This window comes from Cyrtonyx montezumae, unplaced genomic scaffold (assembly GCF_038088225.1).
Source record: "Cyrtonyx montezumae isolate F1298 unplaced genomic scaffold, pur_monq_1.0 scaffold_2, whole genome shotgun sequence".
NCBI classification, from domain to species: domain Eukaryota; kingdom Metazoa; phylum Chordata; class Aves; order Galliformes; family Odontophoridae; genus Cyrtonyx; species Cyrtonyx montezumae.
In genome coordinates this window covers 15,255,745-15,278,787 of record NW_027071936.1, presented here as the reverse complement: position 1 = coordinate 15,278,787, position 23,043 = coordinate 15,255,745, and the positions used below count along the sequence as shown (strand labels likewise).

Sequence of the window (23,043 nt, the reverse complement as noted above, 5' to 3'; positions counted from 1 at the left end):
TCTTACAAATTTTTACATTTTACTTGGGCTGTATCATAGTTGTACACCTGAGTAACTAACAAGGCTTCAGATTTCTATTTGGTGCTTTTGAGTTCTACTACAGCTGCAGCTTAAATGTCATTAACTTCTGTAAAGCATTTCTCTGAAGCACGTTGTGTCACTTACGTGTTCCTTATTTGCCATTGTACCTGCAAACACTAATTTTCATGCCTAGAGTGGTTTAATAACAGAAACAACTATCACAATTCATCAGCAGAATTCAGCAAGTTCCTCTTTGCTGAACAACAGTAGGACAAGTGGAGTTAAACCGCCCTTGTAGGAGATTCCTAGAAGAATGCTGGGACTAAGATTACACAGTGGCCAAAAGAAACAAATTCTCAAATTTAATAATCTCTACTAAAAAAAGAACAACAACAAAAAACAGCAAACAAACAACACAATTCTCCCAAGCTCTTAATTTTAAAACTCGAGTTACCAGAAGAAGTGGAAAGGAATAATAGCCATTCAATGAGATTCTGGTATGACATAGTAAAAATCACCTATGTCATAGAAATATGAATGACTTATTTGTGCAGTGGCACAGAACAAATTCTCTTCTCTTTTCATATTATCAGTTTTTTATTTCACATCTCATACAGTATGTGTAATTTTATTTTAAAAAAGGATTAACATCAACTGTCACACCACAGACTGGATCTGAATACTTTTTTTAGGTAAAATATTTATAGATGAGAGAATTGCTGGTGTCAGTAGTAAGACATTTCTATGTACAATAATTTTGATCTGTACAAGTTGATATCACAGCAACAAAACAGTTAAGAGGGTGAAATGATGAGCATGCTGTTATTTAGGACTAGATAGGAAAAAAACAGATGGAAAGATCATCTGATAAACTCAACTCATACAGGGCAAAGAAAAGATGGTTTATGTTGATTTAACCCAACAATAGGCAAGTAACACTGAGCATCTTGGTTGTAAACATTTTGGCTATGCTGACAAACACTAGGTTGGATTGAAAAGTATAATACCCCATTTTCACAGTATGTCAAGTTAGGTTTTTTACCACTATAAAACCTCTATACCAAGGACTGGAGGGATATTTTACTTGATTCATTTCAACAAGAAGTAATTCCCAACCCAAAGGATTCATTGACTTAAGATGATTAAACAAAGTTCACAGAGCAGCTAGGGTTGGAAGGGACATTAAAGCCCACCCAGTTCCAACCACTCTGCCTTGGGAAAGGTTGTCAAGCACCAGATCAGGCAGCCCACAGTCTTACCCAACCTGACCTTGAACATGTTTCTGAGAAAGACTGTCCAGAGAAGCTGTGGATGTCCTGTGCCGATCATTCATCATTTTCTGAGTGAAAAATTTCCTCCTCAGCTTCCAAACTAAATCTCCTCTCATAGCTTAAAAATGTTCTTCATTGTCCTATCACTATTTGCTCACGTAAGAAATAAGTCTCCCTCCCATTCATAAGCTCCATTAAGTTATCTAAGTTGATCTTCCAAAAACTACATCTAAACAGAAAATAAAACAAATATAAAAAAATAAAAATAAAAACAGTGCTGTTAACAGGGCTGTATGGCTGAGCAGTATGCAGAGGAGACTATGCAGCTGTATATCTGCAAAGACATTTTTACAGCTGAACCCTTTGATGAATTTCCCTGGCAGCACATTGTCATGTAGAAAAGTCAGGTTAAAAGTATCTCTTCTACATTAATCTACTTTCAATATAACTTAACGCAGGTACAAAGCAGAACATCAGTCACACTGATTAGGATGTCATTTTAATTAATACTTCAGACGCTGGTTCAAACTGTAGGTCAGCGATGCCCCAAAGTGCACATTTAAGCTTTGAGAGGGATCAAGGGAAGCATCATTCCTCCATTACAAAGGACAGAATGGATTAGCCCATCTGATCTGGCCCATCCTTCTGCCTGCACCTCTATCCACCTTTTCGTCCCTCCCTCCATCCAACCACCTTGCAGCAGACAACCTTTCAGACTACTGACTGCCCAGAAATGCTGAAACCTCAGGGGCTCAGACATACTTTGGCTGTTGCTGTGTGAAATGACAGGCTCAGAGGTCTGGGAATTATTTCACTGAGCAGAATCCCTGTACCAAGCTCTCCTAACACATAAAACAAGCACTTGAATTGCTTCTCATATTCTGTTTGACTTGAATTACATCATTCTTCCTTGACTACTTGATTTTTGCCATTAGGCTTGCACTGACATTAAATGCTACCTTTGTTTGCACTCCTCTCTCTCTTACTTTTTCCCTCCATAAGCACCTGACAAAGCGATAAGCTGCTCTCCAGTTCACAATATCATGTTTAGTAATACTTATTCACCCTGTCAACACAGCCTGAAGGAATGAAGCTGCTGCTACTGGACAAACAGCAACCTTTTCACACGCATCACAAAAGAACATTTGATGCACATGAAATCATAACCACAAGTCAGTTTAACTAAATCTGCTCCCTGGTGAGCCATGCACTTGCTAAGACTTAGTTTTGCCTATTTGGATCATAGAATCATGCTCTACCAACTGAGGAGTATAAAGGAATATAGTTCTATGTTAACCATATCATGAAGATCGCCTGTGTTGTTGCCTTGAAGGATTTATGGAAGTATTCTAACCATTCTTGAAAGCAAGCAAGCAATTATAATTTCCATTAAGAAATAATTAAAAAAAAAGGATAAGAGCATTACAGAAAGGACTGAGTAGAATTGGACTGTTATGCCTCTGAACTAATATATACTTTTAAGAGACTAAAATATTTTAGCTAATGCCCGCTAGTTATATTCCCTCACTCCAATTTTTTAAGTCCTTTGTATACAGACTCTCACAAATACACAATCCACAGTGGAAGCTAGTTAAACTCATTTCCATATGACATGGGAAGAAGTGTGTGAAGAAAAAAATAATATATAATGATATAAACAAATATTAACCACTCCGTATTTCCCATCAGATAGTGGGCTGTCATCTTGAAAAACACTTTTTCAAGTTATTTATCCCTTCCCTATAAACAAAGAATTTGCAGCACTAGACAAAGAAATGACGCATCACATAGTACTAATCATGTGGTTCGTGAATGCAATACTGAATCAAAACTCTTAGTATAGTAAATCTTTAAATGTTGTTCTACTTGAAGGGAAATTATAATTTCCTACTTGTTTGTGAATGGAGATCTATCTGCATATCCAGCTTGGCAAGCACAGGAACTGCAGAACCCTTGTTTTGAGCAGGGTAAGATACAGGCCAATAGAGAATAAATAAAACTGGAACGTGAAAGCAAGAACTGCAGAAACGGTTTACCACTCTGAGACCAGGACAGCAGACAACAGCAGAAATACAGTGGAAGCTATTTCACTGAAAGACAGGTAACAACACCTAGAGGAATTGTATAGGAGTGCTCTGAGGATTAGTGTTTTCAGGATCCTCAGCACCTCAGAAGAAATTAATATTTATGATGATTGGTTCCCTCAAATTTAGACTCAGGGATATTCACATGATATGTGATTAGCATTTATATAATTGCACTACTGGTAAATAAAAAAAACAATAGCTTCATAACTTTTTTTTTCCAATAATTTCTCTGAAAACTTTCTGTCTAAGAGACAATAAAAAACATTAAAAATAAAAATGTTTTACTTCGTGGGAAGATAACTCATCTTTTTTTTTCTTGTCATAACAAGGAATTATAATTTTGCAAGCAAATTTGCATTCATCCTCATGCATCACTGAGAGAAATTATGGAAATCAGATGGAAGCTAACAATATTGACCGTACTAAAGTTGTATGCTATTAATTCAAAACATTCATAAGTACAGCAATAAATATACAATGTACGAACTTGTAGTTGTAAGAGTGTCCTCAAGAATACAACACAGCACAACACAAAAGCATGAAGATACTAAAAAAACCACAAGTAAAATCCCAGTCATTTGTAGTTACAACACAGAGTTAAAAAGTTATACTACTTACCATTAGATGTAGGCAAACAATATGGCTTGTGATCTGATCAGAAAAATAACAACAAACTTGACTGAATCTACAACACGTCATCCATCACATCTCAGTACCTGACTTGCTCTACCAGGAAGCAACTGAAGGAAAACCAGGGAATAGCTTGTTTCATAAGTAGCACAAGGTGTTTCCCTTTCAGCAATTTAACCTTGCCTTTAATTCACTGATTAATACTAACAAAATTCATCCCACTGCCCATAATGGCTGTTGCTATTATAAACGTATCTCTCTTTTTGAACTCTAAGAGAGCATGTTAAAAATCAGTCCAATTTGGTAAGATTTTCTAAATGACAACCTTGTATTTCCTCCAGTAAATAATTATGTTTGAAAAACTGTGACTGGGTCATTATCATTACTAACTAAGATCCTGGGAAAGCTGTTTATATCTGTTTTAATAGAACAGTCAAAGAAGGCTTTATCAGATTTTTTTCATTCCAAACTTACTTGACATGTTAGTTTGCGTCTGTTTCAGTGGTTTTCTGAATGGAAAATGCAATCACTGGCCAGAAAGAAAAAAAAAGAGAGAGACCATCTGCTACCGTGAAAAGACTCATGTGACATGTAGGAATTCCATTTTCAAGTTCGCATGTTTATTTCATTTTAGGAAAAAAATATCTGTCATTCCAACACATACTGGCAACTGAGTTATTAAATATATTCCCCTACTGATGGGAGCCCTCAATTTTAATTATATTAGAGGAAGTATATGAAAATACATCATTTCAATGATGAAAGTATAACTCCGAAAGATTCCATCTTGGAATGGTCAGCATAGGCTATCATTTTCACCTCTGATCAATGGGATTTGAGTGTTCATCCATCCATGGACCAAAATCAAATTATTGCAATTGACGAGAACAAAGCCATTGATTTAAGAAGAATTTCACTCCAAACCACTTGAAGTAATACTGCTCACTGAAGAAGTTAATCATATATGGTGAAGCACTGAAAAAGGCTAGCCACGGCAGTAGTCACAGCCCCAAGCTCCTTAAGTTTGGATAATGCTCTCAGACATAGAGTTGGAATTTGTGAGATCCTGTGTGGACACAGGAACCTTATGGCTGTCTTCCAGCTCAAGGTACTCTTTCATATCTCCTGAACACAAGTATGGTTCTCCAGACTTATCTATGCCTATCAGTCCCTAGCCTGGCAAAATTAAGTGGACTTATTATCTGTACTGAGATGATTAGTGTGAAGAACTTCAAGAGCTCTGACTGGAGATAGCAGATTTCTCCCTTGGGGCTTCAAAGAACCATTTACACAGTCTTAGTGATACGTTCTCAGTAACCTGTAATGGTACGAATCTTACAACTTTGTATTTATTTATTATCTTTTTACTCAGTTTGAAAAACCCTGTAGGTATAACCAACTTCATTGTATTGCACGTCTGTCCGAGGGAAGGAACCAGAATCAACCTAATATTTAACCTCGTCATAGTAAATATATCAGAAACATTTAGCCAGAAGAAAAGTAATGATGATCTTTCCTCACGCATGTGGTTGAAGCATATCTTATATTTTTCATACCTTCCATTGCTGCTCACTGAAGGCAGAAAGACAGGAACAGGTTGGAAAAAGAAGGACAAGAACTCAGGTCTCGAATCTATGACTGAGAGTCACCAAAATCTAACTTGTACTGGTTCATAGTTCATAATGATTATAGGACTCATTCCATGTTTTGATTACAAAAAGAAACAATACATTAAAATATGGTCTATTCAAAGAAGTGCAAGTAAATACTTAAAATACTGAAATCTCCATTTAAAGAAGAAAGGTTAAAGGAGTCTGTGTTAACTAGCATAAGCAGTCCTATAAAGTAAAAAAATGAACTCATTGTCAACTTCACTGATTAGGACAAGACCTTACACTCCAGCCAGGCATGTTAAGTCATGCTCTGAAAGATAAATTGCTTTAAATAAGTGGGAATATCATGGTGACTGTCATATTGATTATTCCAAACATCTGCACTAAGACTTACTTTGCTAACTGACCAGATGGTAAATGTCTTAATAAAGTTGTGAGCACAAATATCATGAGCTGCCAGAGGCGTGACCAGTAGTAACTACAAAGATCAGGGTCACAAAGCCTTAATAGCTGTGAAATAAATGGACAAAATATTAGAACAGGCCTAATTTAGCATCAATCTATACCTCTCACCAGACCTATAGCAGCAATAACACTGCTAAGTATTGTTAGTTTTTACTACTTGTGTTAGCACTTCAATTTCTTACTCAGACAATTAGCATTAGTTTTAATTACAGAAATCAGAACACTGCAAGACAGCAAACATAGAAGGAAATTCTCAGCTCCCTCACAGCAGAAAGGAAACTAAGTAATTCTTTTCTTATGTTTAATTCCAATTAGTAAAGCAGAGTTGAGATTAAATATGGAGTTCAAATGCAATTAAGCGCTGCTATAATAATTACTACAGTTAGTATTTACAATGTGGTTGTGGCTAATAACCAATGAGACTATTACTCATTATAACAGACAACATTTAATTAAGTAATATAAGATATCTTATGGACTACATGGCTGTCTTCATAAAAGTGCCCGCCACTATTCTTAAGAATAATTTTTAAAATAATGAAATGCTATTACAAAAAAGCATAGTACAATGAGTAGAAGAAAGGAAAAGGTTGCAAAAAGTGGAATGCATTGCTCTGTAAGCAAACATTTCAGAAACATCCCCCTCCACTGATTTTCAAAACAAAAAGCAACATTTTTAATTAGAGATTATGGCTACAGATATTCATAGTCATAATCAAAAGCCTATCACATTTGAGCAAGCTGCAGTTTTGTTGTTAAAATGTAGAATAACCATCAAGTTAAGGTATGACAAATGCCATTCTGCTCTGTTGCATTGCAGATCCTCAATTCTGAAATGTTTCAACTGTGACATCACTTTTTTTCTCCGAGATAAGACTCCAGTTCTTCAGCAGATATTACAAAGAAACAGAAAGATAAATTTCTGTTCAAAGGAAAATATTTCCCTACCAAAAAGGTTAAGTACAAAATCACCATCTACAAAAAGATGTTCTTTTTTGATAGGATAAAGTTCTCCAACAATATACTAAAAGATCTTGCTTTTTATTATTATTTTTTAAATAGTTTCAACCACACAAAACACCAGAGAACTAAAAGATGAAATCTGACATAAAAATAACCCTGTCTGAAAAGACAGACCTTTAAGTGTTTCATCAAAATTGGTTTAGAAAAGCTTTTCAGAAGTGCACTGTGAGCATGCATGTCTGAACAAGATTTTTCTATAAGGTTTTAAAAAGCATAGCTATGGAAGGCTGCTCTGAATGCAACGTGTCTCTAACTCAACAGGGAGAAGAAAATCAGAAGCCACAAAAAGAACTGGTTGTACTTCTAGCTACTGTGCAAAGTTGATCTTTGCTCAAGCAAATCCAGATACCATTACTGTATCACTCAGCAAGTGTTAAGAAGTGAATGTTGCTAAAAGGCATTAAAGTGAGAGTTTTATAGTTTCCACCTTCTCAACAGTTTAGGTTTACATACTGCTGGGATTGGCTACCCTTAATTCTCACTCAAATGCTTTCTATTTCTTTTGTTCCTCTTTAGGAGGATCTTAATAAATAGAACATAATACTTCTCTAAGAACAGTATATATAATGAATATAGGTGGAACATCTGATACTATACAGGAAAAAACTTACCTACAAATATTTCAGAGTATGGGCTCACCTGATTTGGATCTTTCTGGCAGAGCTACACGTAGTAGCACACAATGTAATGTGAAAATGGTAGCAGAGTTCCCTGCCTCTACAACTGAGTTACAATGTGCAAGCACTCCCATGGGAATCGTGCTTCCCACTTACCTTAGATTCAATTCAAAATACTACAACGGTTTTCAAAGAGGCTAAGTTCTCACATTTATAGAGCACATATCCTGAAGGATATCTCCTTTGGTAAAGCTGGATGTTCAATTTCTTGGTATTAAATCAGGAATCGTTGAGACTGGAGCTTGATTTCATTTTACAGTCTAGTACAGAAGCTCATTAGTTTAGATATCTTCAACTACTCTAAAGATATGCAAAGTTGATATTACCCTACTTTGTTACACCTCTGTTTCCAGAATCACAGAGTAGATTATTTTTCAGACTTTTCATTTCATACGGCAAGGAGGTGGGAAGGGTTATTATAATGCCAAGGGAAATGCATCATTCCATCACCAAAAGCCAATATTACAGACTGACAGGTTGGCACGTAAAACCAATCATTCGCATCATTTCTGGAACAACATTGCTCTCTCTTGGAATAAGTCAGAAATGAATAACAAACTGTTACATTTAATCCTATTTTTAATTATACTTAAGAGAATTGGCTGTTAGACATATTTGAATGCAATTCATTTAAATTCCATAGCAAAACATATCCCATTTTGACATCTGACTGAAAATAAGATGAAATAAAGGTCCCCGTGTTTTCTTTCTTTACTCCTCACCCTCATTAGTTTTTTCTACAATTTTCTAACGTAAAATAGAAATTCTACATACAATAGAAATGGCTTTTAATATGAAAGAACACCTTAAATTTATTGAAGCAACTATTCCACTTCAAATAAGCCATTCGTATACCATTTTAAGCTGTGCAAGCATGATTTCCATTAAATCTAAAAAAAAAAAAAACCCATTGTGGTGTGTTTGTCAGAGATTTCTTGATGCAAACAGATCAGTGCACTTACTTCAGCTGAAGACATCACTACTTCATGCCAGATTTTCATACCTATTACAGCTTTATCTGAGCTGAGCAGCCCCATACTCACTCCAAGACATATCTTACTGTTTCCCCAGGCAGAGGGAAAAACATAAGCAACAAGATTTGCCTCACAATTTTCAGAACATTTCAATGTGCATTTCACATGACTTCTCGAGAGAAAGAAAATGTATGCACTCCATTATCTTGGCACAATACTGCTCCATTTCAGCCAAATCGGACTGAAAGCTAAGGGTCTGTTTTCACATTCAATACCAGAAAAGGAGCATAAATCAGTAGATAGTTGACCATGAAGATGTACGTGTACGTCCACCAATGAAACCACTGAGCAAGCTGCACCATTACAGCAACAGGAATCTGATGGCTAAATAGTGTTTATAAACACTGAGATACAAATCTTCTGCATACACAACCCTCCCCCACCCCCCACCAAAAAAAAAAAAAAACAAAGAAAATGAGGGAAAACAATGAAAAGAGAAATAGGAAGATGAATTGGCAGTGAAACTAGAAGATTTTAATGGAACAGTGAAGGTGAGACAAGTTGCAAGAAAACATAAAACCTAATTGATTTTAATGGAGCGGGGCTAGTTGAGGGAGGCTGCTATTTCCTGCATTGGTGGAATATTCAGAACAGACTCAAATCAAAGATTACGAAACTTCATTCAGTCAACTTCCTCTACTTTAATCTGGTGCCACACATTTGAGACAATGACTATGAAAAAAAAGATTCCCCTCCTCCTTGACTCAGCCAACAATTGGCAATGGTACCCCTCAGCCTCCAGCAACAGAACTGCTCTGAACACCTGGGCAACCTCAGAGGCTCTCATACAGAGAAATAAGACATACACACATGCATATATTATAAAAAAAACAGTAGCAGATGATATACATAAAAACATCGCCCTCTTTTTCTTAAGTAATAGTTTATAGCTCCAGACTCTCCTGTTACTGAAATAATAGCTCTCCCAAAACTTACAATGTCTTATTCTAGTTACTTCTTAAAATCTGCACAGTATTATGATATATAAGACCATCTGCTGACATCACAGTAATTTAAAGAAAAGGAAGCGGTAGTAACAGCACTTCACTGTACATCAGATTGCACAATAAGCCAAAATACACATACAATATTTAAAGAAAAAATGAATGAATTAACTATACCTTAAAAAATAATGGCTCTTCGGGAAGAGGGCTGACAGGGAGTGAGGCAGTGCTGCTAGCTGGACTCATGTCCGTACTCTGAAAGAAAACAAACAAGTTTTAGAGATGTCTTTATATTTTTTGGGAAAAAAGAACTCAAAAGTAATATTTAAAACTCAACACACTAAAATTGACAAAGCAATTGTCATCAACACAATACTGATCATTAATTAGTAAAAGAAAGTATTTCACAGTAAGTATTCGATTTTTGTTTTTAATTTTGAAAATAATCCTAATTTCAAGACATACAAGTACATGCAACAATACTGCATCTACAAAGAATAATGAAAGACAATAAATGAGAACACAAAACCTCACACAACAAATAATAATATATAATTTATTTATTTTATGGTCAAATACTAAAGTTAGAAGACAAAATTAATATGAAAATATATTGCAGAAAAGCAACTGGATTAGGGCCAGAAAGGTCCCTTTCCCATGAGTCAGTATATCTTACAACTGAGCACTAGCAGATGAAAATAAAGAGCAAACAGCAAGATTAATCATGTAGTCAGAAAATGGATCCAGGCAAAATGACTGACTGATGCAAAGATCCAGTCTTCTTTAGATGGCTGAAATAGTTATCATTTGAACAGGTAAGACATGTAAAAGAGGAGTATGGAAACCCTTTTTAATTTGCAACGGTAATAATGACTGAAGAACAACATCCAAATTTTAGAAAATACAAAAATTACAGAAGATTTTTCTGAAAAATACGAGAATACACAATACTTTTAGGGAAACAAGTCCACAAGAGCCATAATTTAATCAATTTAGCTTATGCAATTGTAGTATATTTTATTCAGCCAAGTGGGGAAAGAAAAAAAAATTAAACACAGTTACAAGATCCCTAGCTCATAACTGATATTGGACAGAATTCAGAATTGATAGCTATTTGAGAAAATAATTGAGTTGAAATAGATATTTATCAGTTATATCATATCTGAAAGAAAAGACAACAGCTGCTTCTTGCATAAAAGGTATGTAAGCTACAGAGAAAAGAGGGTGACATGGTAATTATTCATAAAGGAGAAAGAGAGAAACAGGCAGTTTATAAGCCATGCAACAGAGAGAGGCTGCTGGGGAATAAGAGAAACTATATCTTGTCAGAAAGCCAATATCTTTATCAAATCCACTACTTTGTTTTCAGTAAAGTTACAAATATTAACACTTACGCTCCCGTCATCAGTCATAAAGGAAAATGACTGAGACTACTTGCAAAAGAGAAGGGAAGAAGAGCCCTTTTAGATTAAATCCAAAGTGCAGACAAAACTAGAGACCTCCACTTTGAAAATGTTCTGTCTCAAAGGTAGACAGTTTGACTTGTAATTTATACAGAATTGGGAAAAAAAATAAGTAGCTGAACCAAATCACGCATCCAAATTTTCAATTACAAGTGAATGGGAAGACAGTCCAATTTTTTAGACACTGAAACTGTCTTGGTATGGAAATTGGCAAGGCAGATTGGCCCCTGTGCCCTGCATGATCTGCAAATTCTTCAGCAGTAGCTGGAACTGAAGAAAGACCAAACAACCTTGACGATGTTGAGGTTGTTTTGACAACATCCCCAAATTGAACACAGCAGAACATAGATCCTTCTGCAGAATGGGCACGAGCCAGACCCAGGTCTGGACATCACACTATCACTGCGCCATGCCTGGACTAACACAGCTGTCACAAGGCAGGGGACATTATTACGGGCATCATGACAGAATGGCTTCTGGACTGGCTTGAATCTCGCCAGACTGGAGGCACTGGCACAAGAGACTAGGTCTGACTGCAATTATTCATGCATACACATACTCAGCAGCCCCTCTAGCAACTCTAGCAATTTTTCTTCAACAAAAGCAGCAGAAAAGCTTCTCTGCCAGTGTAAATTAATTAAATTCAGTGTCACTAACACAGTTAGTCATAGCAAAGAATTGAGAAAGACAGTACCACACTTCAACCACTTAAAGCGACAGAACACATCTCACCTAAGCTTACTGGCCATGTTTTAGCAACATTTTGCAGTCTAAAGTTCCCCATACAGAAGCAAATATGACTGTGAGGAATTCATTCGACTGACACTTTTTATTTGCCAACCTCTAAGCCTATGCTGTTCTCATTAAAGTAGATTGCCTGCCTTAAATTTGATAGATTTTAGTTATAAATCAGGAAGATGTTATAGCATCAGGCCATAATCACATCTTTTAAGTCATCATAGACGTTAAACATTATCTGCATCATAATCATACTTATAAGACCAAACAAATAAAATAAAGGTATTTCCTAATTTTGCATAACTTGGCAAGAGTAACATTCTTCATTTACACTTTTAATGCATTGTTCTTCCATAAGAGAGTTGAGCAGATTGAGCCTTTTCCCTGTGTTGATGTACCCTCACGAGCACAGAATGTTACATAGCTTTTAACATCTGAACTCCATCTTCTGCATGAAAGATCACAGAATCATAGGGGTTGGAAGGGACCTCAAGAGGTCATCGAGTCCAGCCCCCCTGCCAAAGCAGGTTCCCTACACCAGGTCGCACAGGTAGGCGTCCAGGCGGGTCTTGAGTAACTCCAGAGAAGGAGACTCCACAACCTCCCTGTGCAGCTGTGCCAGTGCTCCTTCACCCTCACCGTAAAGAAGTTCTTGCGCACATTCTGCAGCACAGGAGGTTCTGCACGTTTCTGTCCGTTCCCCCTTGTCCTGTCTCCACACACTGCTGGAAAGAGTCAGGCCTCGCCACTTTGTCACTCACACTTCAGATATTTATAAACCTGGATCGGGTCCCCTCTCAGTCTTCTTTTCTCAAGGCTAAAGAGACCCAGTTCACTTAGCCTTTCTTCATAAGGGAAACCCTCCAGGCCCTTCACCATCTTTGTGGCCCTGTGCTGAACTCTTCGCAGGAGATCTGTCTTTTTTGTACAGGGCAGCCCAGAACTGGACACAGTACTCCAGATGAGGCCTCACCAGGGCAGAGTAGAGTGGGAGGATCACCTCCCTTGACCTGCAGGCCACACTTTTTAATGCACCCCAGAATGCCATTGGCCCTCCTGGCCACAAGAGCACACTGCTGGCTCATGGTCAACCCACCAGGACACCCAGGTCCCTCTCTCCAGAGCTCCTCTCCAGCAGCTCATTCCCCAGCCTGTACTGGACATCTGCGTATCAAGCAATTCAACTTCTTCTCAGTACAACCATTCAAAAGATACTGTCTTGTGCACATTAAAAAAAAAAAAAAAAGATGGAGTTGTTTTATTTTTTGTTTTTTCATTTAGAGCAGGGTCTTAGAATCAAGCAAATGGACATCCGAATTTTGGCACTAACTCTTCTACAATTTCAATCATTAGCACTCAGATTTTTCCTTGATTTCTAGAGCTGATCAGCCTAAATATGTATTAACTTCACTGCCAAATGAACAGACAATAGAATCACTTCTAGGCTGCGATGAGGCAAACGAAGGAAGAAAATAAGTTTCAAAGAACAAATATTTCCCATATGTAGGCTCTGCTTGGTGACTGATCATCAGAAACCTCCTGTGGACAGCATCTCACCATTTCTGCTAGATGAAAAAGAAGGAGGGTCTTTCTGGATCTGCTTTAAAGTAGAGGTAAACTTGGCATTGTTTAGTTCTATTCCATTTGTTCTCATCTATCTGAAAATGTAATCCTGTATATCAACATAAATTGGCTAATGGCAAATTAGAGAATGTAGTTAGGTTTTTCATGCAATACGGTAGAAGAACATACAAACACACAGTGTTAAAGTCATACTCCTTTAAAATCAATGGTCTTCTTTGAGCCTTGACTGTTTTTTAAATTAAAACAGATCCACCTCATCTCATAAACTGGGACTTCTCCCACTACACAGCCCTGTATTTAATCTGATCTTCTCTAGCAAGAAGCTTATGTATCAACCTTAGTTAATTGTATCATAAAATTTACGCATATCACTCACAGACAGAAGCCAATTTAATTTGCTACAACTACTTTTCAACAAGGGTAAACACCGCAGTGATAGCTGGCAGACATTAACTTCTCTGGAGATAAGTATCACAATGTATTGATCTAAGAAGTTAATACTGACAGAAAAAAGAAAACTTCCAGTGGATATTACAGCTGGAGAGCAAATAAATCCTTATAATAACAAAGGAAAAGACAACCTGTGTACTTTATAACTCTTAGTAAGGAGTAGTAGATTAATGGTGAAGTTACTTCCGGGGTGATAGCTTCAGTTGTATCATGAATTATGCCACAAATTTATACCCTAGAAGCTGAGTACAACACAGAACTGAGATGAGTACAATCAGTAAGCTCAGCAATGACACAGATATGACATGATATACTGAAGGTAATCAAAGGCCAATAAATTGATTCATTAATGGATCTGCACAATACCTGTATGAAATAGGGTGCTTAAATACTGTTATCCCATTCCATCAAAAACAGCGAAAAAAGAACATGAAGCAATTTGCTTAGAGCTAGAAAAGGCTGTTAAAAACTAAGGTAGGAATCAGGATTTACAAATCAGAGTGCTGTAGTTCTTCATCCAGAGCATGGACTACTTCCCCCTAGGCTTTGAGACTACTGTGGTATCTCTAGATTCCAAGTTATTTAACATCATTCAGGGATGTTACTGATACATACACTTAACACAAATAAAATTACTATAAATAAAATCAAAATCAGTGTCAGTAAGAAAAAACATCAGGCACGTGAAATGAGCTTTTAACTTTCATCCCCCTCCATGGGGGATTAATTTTCCCACAGGCTTCCCATCTCACTCGGTGACAAAGAATGGAAGTGCTTGCTTAAAAATGGTTAGGTCTAGTTGCTATCATATTTGAATACCATCTGGGTGGCTGCTTGCAATTGTATTTTAATTGTCTTTTGTAAGTAGATATAGTCAATTATTCTTACCGATTACTAATACTTCCAGTTATCAACTGAGATATCTGACTGTTGTTTTCAGATACTTGGCCGGCACGTTGCCCAACATTGTAGATGGCTGCTCCCATAACTTTGAAGGATGTGTGGGGTCTTGTGTCTGTCCTGTGTTATCTTTGTCCCCATTGCAAGGGAGAACCATAAATTACAGTCAATACCACTTTTCTCAACTTGTTTTTATACCAGTAAGTGAAGCATAGATGGACAAACAAGTTTTTAGCGGTTCAGCCATCTACTTAACAAAAAGTTAAGTAACCACCTGAGCTGTGAAATGCCAAGCATCACCTCACATAAAGATAAAATGCTGAAATGCCACTTAACAGAATTTATATATCTAACACTGTTTATTTTAGAAGACCCCTAGTTCCCAGGAAAATTAGGCAAAAACATTAAACATGATATTCTGTACACTTACCAAAGAGTTTAGACTCGGATTAAATTTTCACATTAACTAACTTACATTCAATTTACTCAAAATATTTCACTCAGTTATCTCCATGTTTCCTATATTAAATACACAACTATGAGGATACCAAAGCAATGGGAAAACAGTTGTTATTACCTGCTTCTCAGCTGCTAAAGAAGAGGAAATGGAAATACCTAACATTAATATTATCTGGTTGCCAGCACAGGGAGAACATCTTAAACAAGTAAAAATTATGAACCAAATAGAAAGCTGAAGTAAGCCCCTAAAACAGGGTCAAATGTTGGAGATTTCTGGCTTAGCATTGAGTACACACAAGGAAAAAAGCCTCTGTTTTTAGGCACATCACATTTTTACATGATAATAACAAAAATAAATATCACGACATAATTAATAGATTTATATATTTTAAAAAATACACTCTCATTTGTTCTCTTCATTTCCATCTTAATTATTCATTGTTCATCCTTTGAATTTTGTCTTCCTTGCTTTCCTCCACAGAGATATTCCTAATAAACTCAGACATGAGCTTCCTCATATGGATTACTTCAAGGCACCTAAAGCTTAGAAGAATGGTCCAATTCTGTGTCATTAGTTCATAGGGGAAAAATCCATTTACTTTCCTACAGATAAAATTTGCTCCTAGTTAATAACTAAAAACCCCACTGACTTCTAACTGCAAAGTAAAACGCAATTTTGAAAGTAATGTGGATGATGATTTTAGGGTTAACGTCTCTTTGTGATGTGTTCTGCAGGACCATCAATGACTGTCACTGCAGAAATTGTGATTGTTACTACAGCATATCACATTAAAAGTGACTCAAGTTATACCCTTATCTGAACAAAAAACAGTGGGCTGTTTTCGTAGACAGAAACATACTGTTGACGAGACAGTGGAGAACTAATTTCCTTGAGCAAAATTCTACTCCCTCCCAATTTTTATTGTTTCTTTCATACTTCATTGACTATACTACCCAGCCTTGACACTTCGTTATGGTATATCTTTCCTAATAATATCATATAACAAGGTTTTTTTGCTCTTTCAGCAGTGAATTGTGAAAACCAAGCACTCTCCAGGGATTTTTATCTTCAGGCTGCCTATTTCAACTCCTTTCTTTCTTTGCAGGAGATCCTTCAGGTTCAAATAGAAATATGTTTTCTCAAACTGCATTCAATTCTGCAGCAAATATGAAGGTTGTTTAATACATGAGTTTCAGCGATGCTTTTTATCACTCTACTCCTAGAGACATTTTCTCTCCAAAACCTGAATTACAGCACTAAGAATCGATACTCCCATATTACAGCTGTAGTCTGAATATGGTAGGAACTGTCTGCATCCTCTAAAAGAAGGCTGTATCAGCAAAATACCCGAGTCTGGGGCTCTGTCAAGTTCCTACTACTTCTCGGCATACCGATTTCCCATTTTTCTACTTTCCCGTATACAAGGTTTATAAAAGAAGTAACCGATTAATTTAACTGGGAAGGATCAAAACCAGTAACAGAAACATCCCTTTCTGTTCCTCTATTCATACCTGTTCTGCATTATTAATAAGTCATATCATATCGAGACAGCGATACAAAGTGAAGACATGAAGACATAAAGGAACAAATCACAGAATCGTTTTGACTATAAGGCAGCTTCAAGCCCACCCAGTTTCAACCACCCTGCCATGAGCAGAGTTGTCAACCATTAGATCAGGTTGCCCAAGGGCCCCACCCAACAGGACCTTGAACACTTTCAAGGATGAGACGTGCACAGCTTCTCTGGGAAGCTTGTTCTACCACTTCAACAGTTTTGAATTTCTTCATCTAATCCAAATCAACACTCTTTTGGTTTAAAACCATGACTCCTTTTCCTATCTCTACACCACATGACAGTTTGAATAGATTCACATACAGTTACATTAAAGAGTAAAATCACACTCAGGATATACATTTATACGCTTTGAATATGGGGAAATAACAGTCACGATAGGCTAGAAAATAAGTCGTTCTAAAAGCAAACAGTTCTGTAAGCTCATCTGACATGACTGCACATCAGCACTATTGAAGTCAGACCTGGATTTAGGTACCAATTTCAGACAGAAACATTTCCTATGTTCACGTACTAAGGCACAAATTCTCCAGTTAAAAAAAAAAAAAAGAATCTGTTTGTACTTGTTAAATAATATTAATTACTTTATATGTAATTAAAACCAATTAGACATGCTTTATTGTTCAATACATCTATTTATCTACATGTATCTAAACATATATATCTGTTTCATCAGTGTTCTTTTCTGCCCACAGTCTCCCCGCCAGATACTGTTTACACAAGAATTAAGATAATGTTTCATAATAATAATAAACATTATTTTTTAAACCTGAACTTAAGTCAGCTTGATTTTCATTAACAACATGCAGTTCAGTTGTCTGCTTTCCACTTAGATTTTGATTTGCAAGCATCAAGAACAAAATTGACAGACTTTTACACTGGTGCTTTTAAATGCAAGCCTGTTTTATTAGATTTCTGTCTCTCTCTTCAAATAAGAACCAGCTTCCCTGAATTGCTATGAATTTCACTGAGGTTTTAACAAGCCACTTTGCACTTACTAATTGTTGTGACTGCAATTATTCTCACTTCATCATCAGATCTCAAAAGAGTTTATACAATTTCAGTATGGAACATCTTCTGACAGAGTATTTCAACATATTTAGATGAGTTGCTTCATTCTCAAAACCGTCTTGAGTTTCCCAAAAAAACTTTCAAGAAAACATCTTAAATATCTGTACATGTCTACTACAAAAACAAGTAGTTTTTGACAGTTCTTCTCACTGCAAGAAAGCAACTGAATGCAACAATTTCAAGTGTGCTTCCCTGGTTAAAAGTCTTCACCTGTGTGATTTTGTAGAAATACAAGGTAAATGTTAAGTAAGTAGAATTTAGCCATGTTACTTGAATCACAGTGTTTTTAACAGTGAGGTTCCTTAATGTCTTCAGAAGGTCTGCATATTATGAGGCAATCTCTCAGCTCTTGAAATACAAGATTACTGATTACCTATGACACACATTTGAAGCATGCTGAGCCTGCTTTTTGCTTCAGCAGCAGCTTTCAAGGCACAGTTTGTCAGAGCACAACAAATACTCTTGGATTTTGTAAATACGTTGGACACCGAGTTTCTACCTTATGACAGCAGCTATATTTCTTATGAACATAAAGGAAAAGGCACAATGAGACATTCAATTCCCACCCTGGAAGAGGCATCAACAGAAATTATCCCTTCTGCAGTCAGATTCCCACAGCCTTTCTAGCAGTAATTGCATTTCTTCCCTTTTCCGCTCCACTACCTGCTTCTCTTCCCACCAGTACTGTCCTGCATAGAAGCTTATCTTCACAGTACTTCCCACTCCTGCATCAACCCATCACTACCACTACTATTTTGTCCTGATCCAAAATGAAAAGTCTTGACACCTTCTCTATTCTTCTTCCTTTTGGCTTATGCTCACTTCTTTCAGCCCATAGGCTGATAAACATACGTACGCAGATGTGCGTATATATATATATATAACTGGCTGAAGGAATTGCTGTGTTTCAGCCATATCATTGGTTCACTACAAGAACGATATGATGGATGTGCTCAAATGCCTCACACCAGAAAATAATGTCAAGGGAATCAGCACGTGGCACAGCTTCTCAGCACCAAACTCAGTACACTTTCAGGTCACAGTGCATTGCTTAAGGAACTGAAATAACTTGCAAAGGGATGGTGGATTTGAAGCTGCCAACACTTAAACATTTAGTTACTGCTATTTTCAGAGCCTTGGCTCTGCATTTTGCTTTCACTTTTTTTTTTTTTTTTAGCAATGGTACTACATATTACACTTGGAAGATCTGAAGAGCAATTTATAAAGCCATTGGCAATAAAATATTCATTTTTCATTTACATTATGTCCAGGAATACAAATGAGCATAATTTCTCCCTGCCCTTCAACACTAACAGGGAAACCACAGAGAAAAATTGAATACACCTTTCACATTCATTAAACTACAATAAAATGCAAAGAGCTTTTCAGATGCACTTGCGTTGTTTGTTGTGGCACCAAAACACCAGCATTTATCTGAGATCCCTGCAATTTTCAACTACCTACATTATTTCATATAAATCTCTACCTTTTCCCACCACTCCAGGCTCAGGCTATGTAAAAATAACACACCCAGTTTTAAAGGCACACTGTAAAATGCTTCTGTGAGGGCACATCAGGGTCTAATGCAGTATTAACTCAGCACCACACAGTTGTTCATTCCCTCCCTGCCTCCCCAGCGGGATGGAGGAGAGAACAGGGAAAAAAAAAAATAACAGTAGAATTCATGGATTGAAATAAAAACTACTTCCTAACACAAAAAAGGAATAGAAAAATATCAGCAATTATGATAATTCATTGATGCTCAGAGCAGCTGTTCCCCTGGCCAGCTCTCCTCAGCTGTATCATATTCACACGATGTCATACAGTATGTAGTAACCCTTTGGCCAGTTTAGATCAGCTGTTGATCTTCTCCTCACAGCTCTCTGTGCTTCCTTAGCCTCCCTTACTGGTAGGGCAGTACCAGATGCTGAGAAACTGAAACACCCTTGGGTCCACATAGCACTGCTCATCAACAACTAAAAACTGGTGTGTTATCAATGTTTTTTTTCTCCTAAGGCCAAAACACAGCATTATACCAGACACTATGAATCACAGAACAGCATAGGTTGGAAGGGACCATAAAGATCATGAAACTCCAAGCCCCCACTATGGTGCAGGCAGGGCTGCCAGGCATTAGATCAGGACCCCCACTGCCAACCACCACCCAGAATCCCAACCAACCTGGCCTTAAACACTTCCACAGATGGGGTACTCACAACTTCTCTGAGCAAGGAAGTTTTCTTCTATGAAGAAAATCAACCCGGTCCCAGCTGAAACCAGGACAGGGTGTTAACAGGCAGGTGAAGTTACAAGTGTTGAAGAGAACAGGAACACTCAGCAGAGAAACAGAAAACACCACTGACCTTCAGTGGAAACATCACACATCCCTTCAGTGTTTCTGATGGTGCCCAGGGATGTCCCAAGGACTAATGGGCAACAGTAAAGCAAACTCCTTACAGCAGGAATTTTTCAGAAGATAAAAGTAATTTACACAGGGCACTCATAACCATAACTACAGTAGTATACGTGGCACCTGCAGGACACTGCCTTGAGCATGGCTTGTGTCAGAAACCCCAGTCAGAGTGAGTCTGGAGCTGCTGAAAGGGGATGTGCTCACCCTGTAATTAAGCTACTTCACTTAACGAGAGGATGGGTGCAAGCAGCCCCCAGATTCTGCTTCCCACAGCAGCTCTTGCCAACCTCAGGGACAGCACAGCTCAGTGAAAAACATGGCTCTACTCTCCCTACCCATATTCTGTCATTTCTCAGGTGATCTGTGACTGGCTTCCCTTTATCACTGCTAGAGCACTTTCTACCCTGGGGTCAGACTATGAAAGACATTTGTCTTGCAAAGGAAGCTTTTTGAAAAGAACTTCCAAAGAAAATTCAGGACAATTAAACACACGCCAGGAGAACAGAGATGAGTCAGAGGCGAAGAAACAGCACACTTGACAGGTGTATGAATATTTGAACTATATTTTACACAAGAAAAGGCCATCATGACAAGTTACCAAAAATGAGTAACTCTTTTTGGCAAACCTTGTTACTATCATGCAGACTAGTAGAACAAAGAAAAGTTTAATTCATATTTATGTGCATTTAATCTCATTGTGGTTGGAGCCAATAAATTAGAATGTACAAAAAGAGTTATATTTGCATCATTGCTGCTATTAAAATGCGCATGAAATGCTACACTAGCAAAGGCTGGACACAGCACTGCTCACTCGTGCAAGACCATACCCCGATTTCGGACAAACATGCATCAACAGCTGCTTTCTCCATTGGAGCCTGTACACTGCACTGCTTCTGCATTTTAAGGCAGATGCATAGCCAGAGGGAAGTCTTGCACAAGTCCTAGATCCTTATGGACAGCTTCTAAGCCATTTACAAGGAAGAAGATGTAAAACAAAGCTGAGATCAAACTCATACAAACAATATATTCTTTCAAGGTGTCTCATGCCTCATCTTCAAGGTGTTTCAGGTGAGGGATAGACAAGAGAAGGAAAAGCAAAAGGAAAAGATATTGAAGAGAAAGATTAGAGATAGGAAGCTGCACTCCTCTTTCTCAGCCAACTAAGGGACACCTTCTTGGTAAGCACAGTGCATAACCTTTTGGTGAAGAATACCTGGTTTAGCATATATTCTGTTGGCACTACTGTCATAAATTAGCAGCCACTGTATTCATCAATGACAACTTCAAACCTATTATGTGTGCCACTTCAATAAAGCATCTATTCTTTTTAACTGTGAAACCAGCCAGCAAATGCTCTTGCAGGAGATCCTCTGACAGGCAAAGTCAAACTGTACTCTTGACGTGACATTCCCATCATGACACACAAGTCCACTGTCGAAGGAGGACTGCTAAACAACTAGACATTGGAAGAGTTGACTGTATTTAAAATGGTCTTTCAGCTCCCCTGTGTAACTGAGAAACACTGCAACAAAGATTACAAGGACCATGACACGTTCATCCGGCACATCCCAAGAAGGTTGAGGTCAATCTTTTCAGCCCCACATGCCCACGATCCCAGCCTTTATACCCCTGACAGCAAGGAGACAGCAACTTGCTAAACCTAAAACTCAGAGATGAGAATCCACATTCCCAGACACGGGAAGTGTGTGAAACATAAATTTGGCCAGTGTGAAGACAAATTAAGACTTAGTTTTCCTAGGGGCTTATGACTCAAAACAGCAAAGTGCTTTGTTCAGCAGCAGATATCTCCAAAATGCTTTGCCATTGCTGAATAGAGATCTGTGCCTGAAGCATGCTAACGACAACGGGGACATTTTGAAAGGCCATCTCCATGAAATTCATAAAAATCACATCAGAGAGAGATGAATAAGATTTTTGTGTAAAGAACCTATGCCTAGCAAAAAAAAAAAAAAAAAAAAAACCTGCAATGCACATAAAACAAGCAGGATCCAGGAAATAAAATATACTTCGCTTTCCCAGAACCTCGTAATCAGTTTCCTTTCCAAAGTCCCTCAAAAAAAGTGCAAGCAGTAAGCCATCTCCTTCCTAAGCTGCCAACCAAAGGCCTAAAAAAGTTCTGAACAACCTCCAAAAAACAAAACAGGAAGAGTTAGGAATATCTGACCCCAAACTGGAACAACAGAGGAAACCAATCTGAGCTCATCTGACACATTTCACAAACGTTTAACATCAGGCTCAATCAATGGGCTACTCTGGCAATTTGAAACAGCACAAAACAAGAGCCAACATGACAGATTTTGATTTGTCTTCGTCAGTCTTGGCACACAAAGGGCAATCTTGGGAAGGACTTTACACGCTGCGAGAACATACAGTCATATTTTGGAAACCAGTTTGCACTAGAACACATGAACTGATCAAATCAAATAGAAGAAACATATAGCACATGCTGCATGGGCAAAAAAGTACGTGAAATATTTCCGCTTCAACAGAAGAAATATTGATACAATCAAAATGGCCAATGTCAATTTATCCTGACATATCTTTAAATTCTTGGCCACATACAGTTTTTTGCCAAAAGTTCAGCTTCAGCCAGCAGACATGACGA

The 23,043-nt window shown here is 37.5% G+C and overlaps 1 protein-coding gene across 2 annotated transcripts in view; it reads right to left on the bottom strand.

Annotated features, from left to right (window-relative positions):
* The window catches only part of CCSER1 (coiled-coil serine rich protein 1), a 623,183-nt gene that overhangs the window by 301,475 nt on the left and 298,665 nt on the right, over positions 1-23,043 (bottom strand). For both annotated transcript variants that reach the window (XM_065736482.1, XM_065736483.1), the window contains exon 7: positions 9,943-10,020. In XM_065736482.1, coding sequence (XP_065592554.1) covers positions 9,943-10,020 — 78 coding nt within the window. The remainder of the gene's footprint in view (positions 1-9,942; positions 10,021-23,043) is intronic.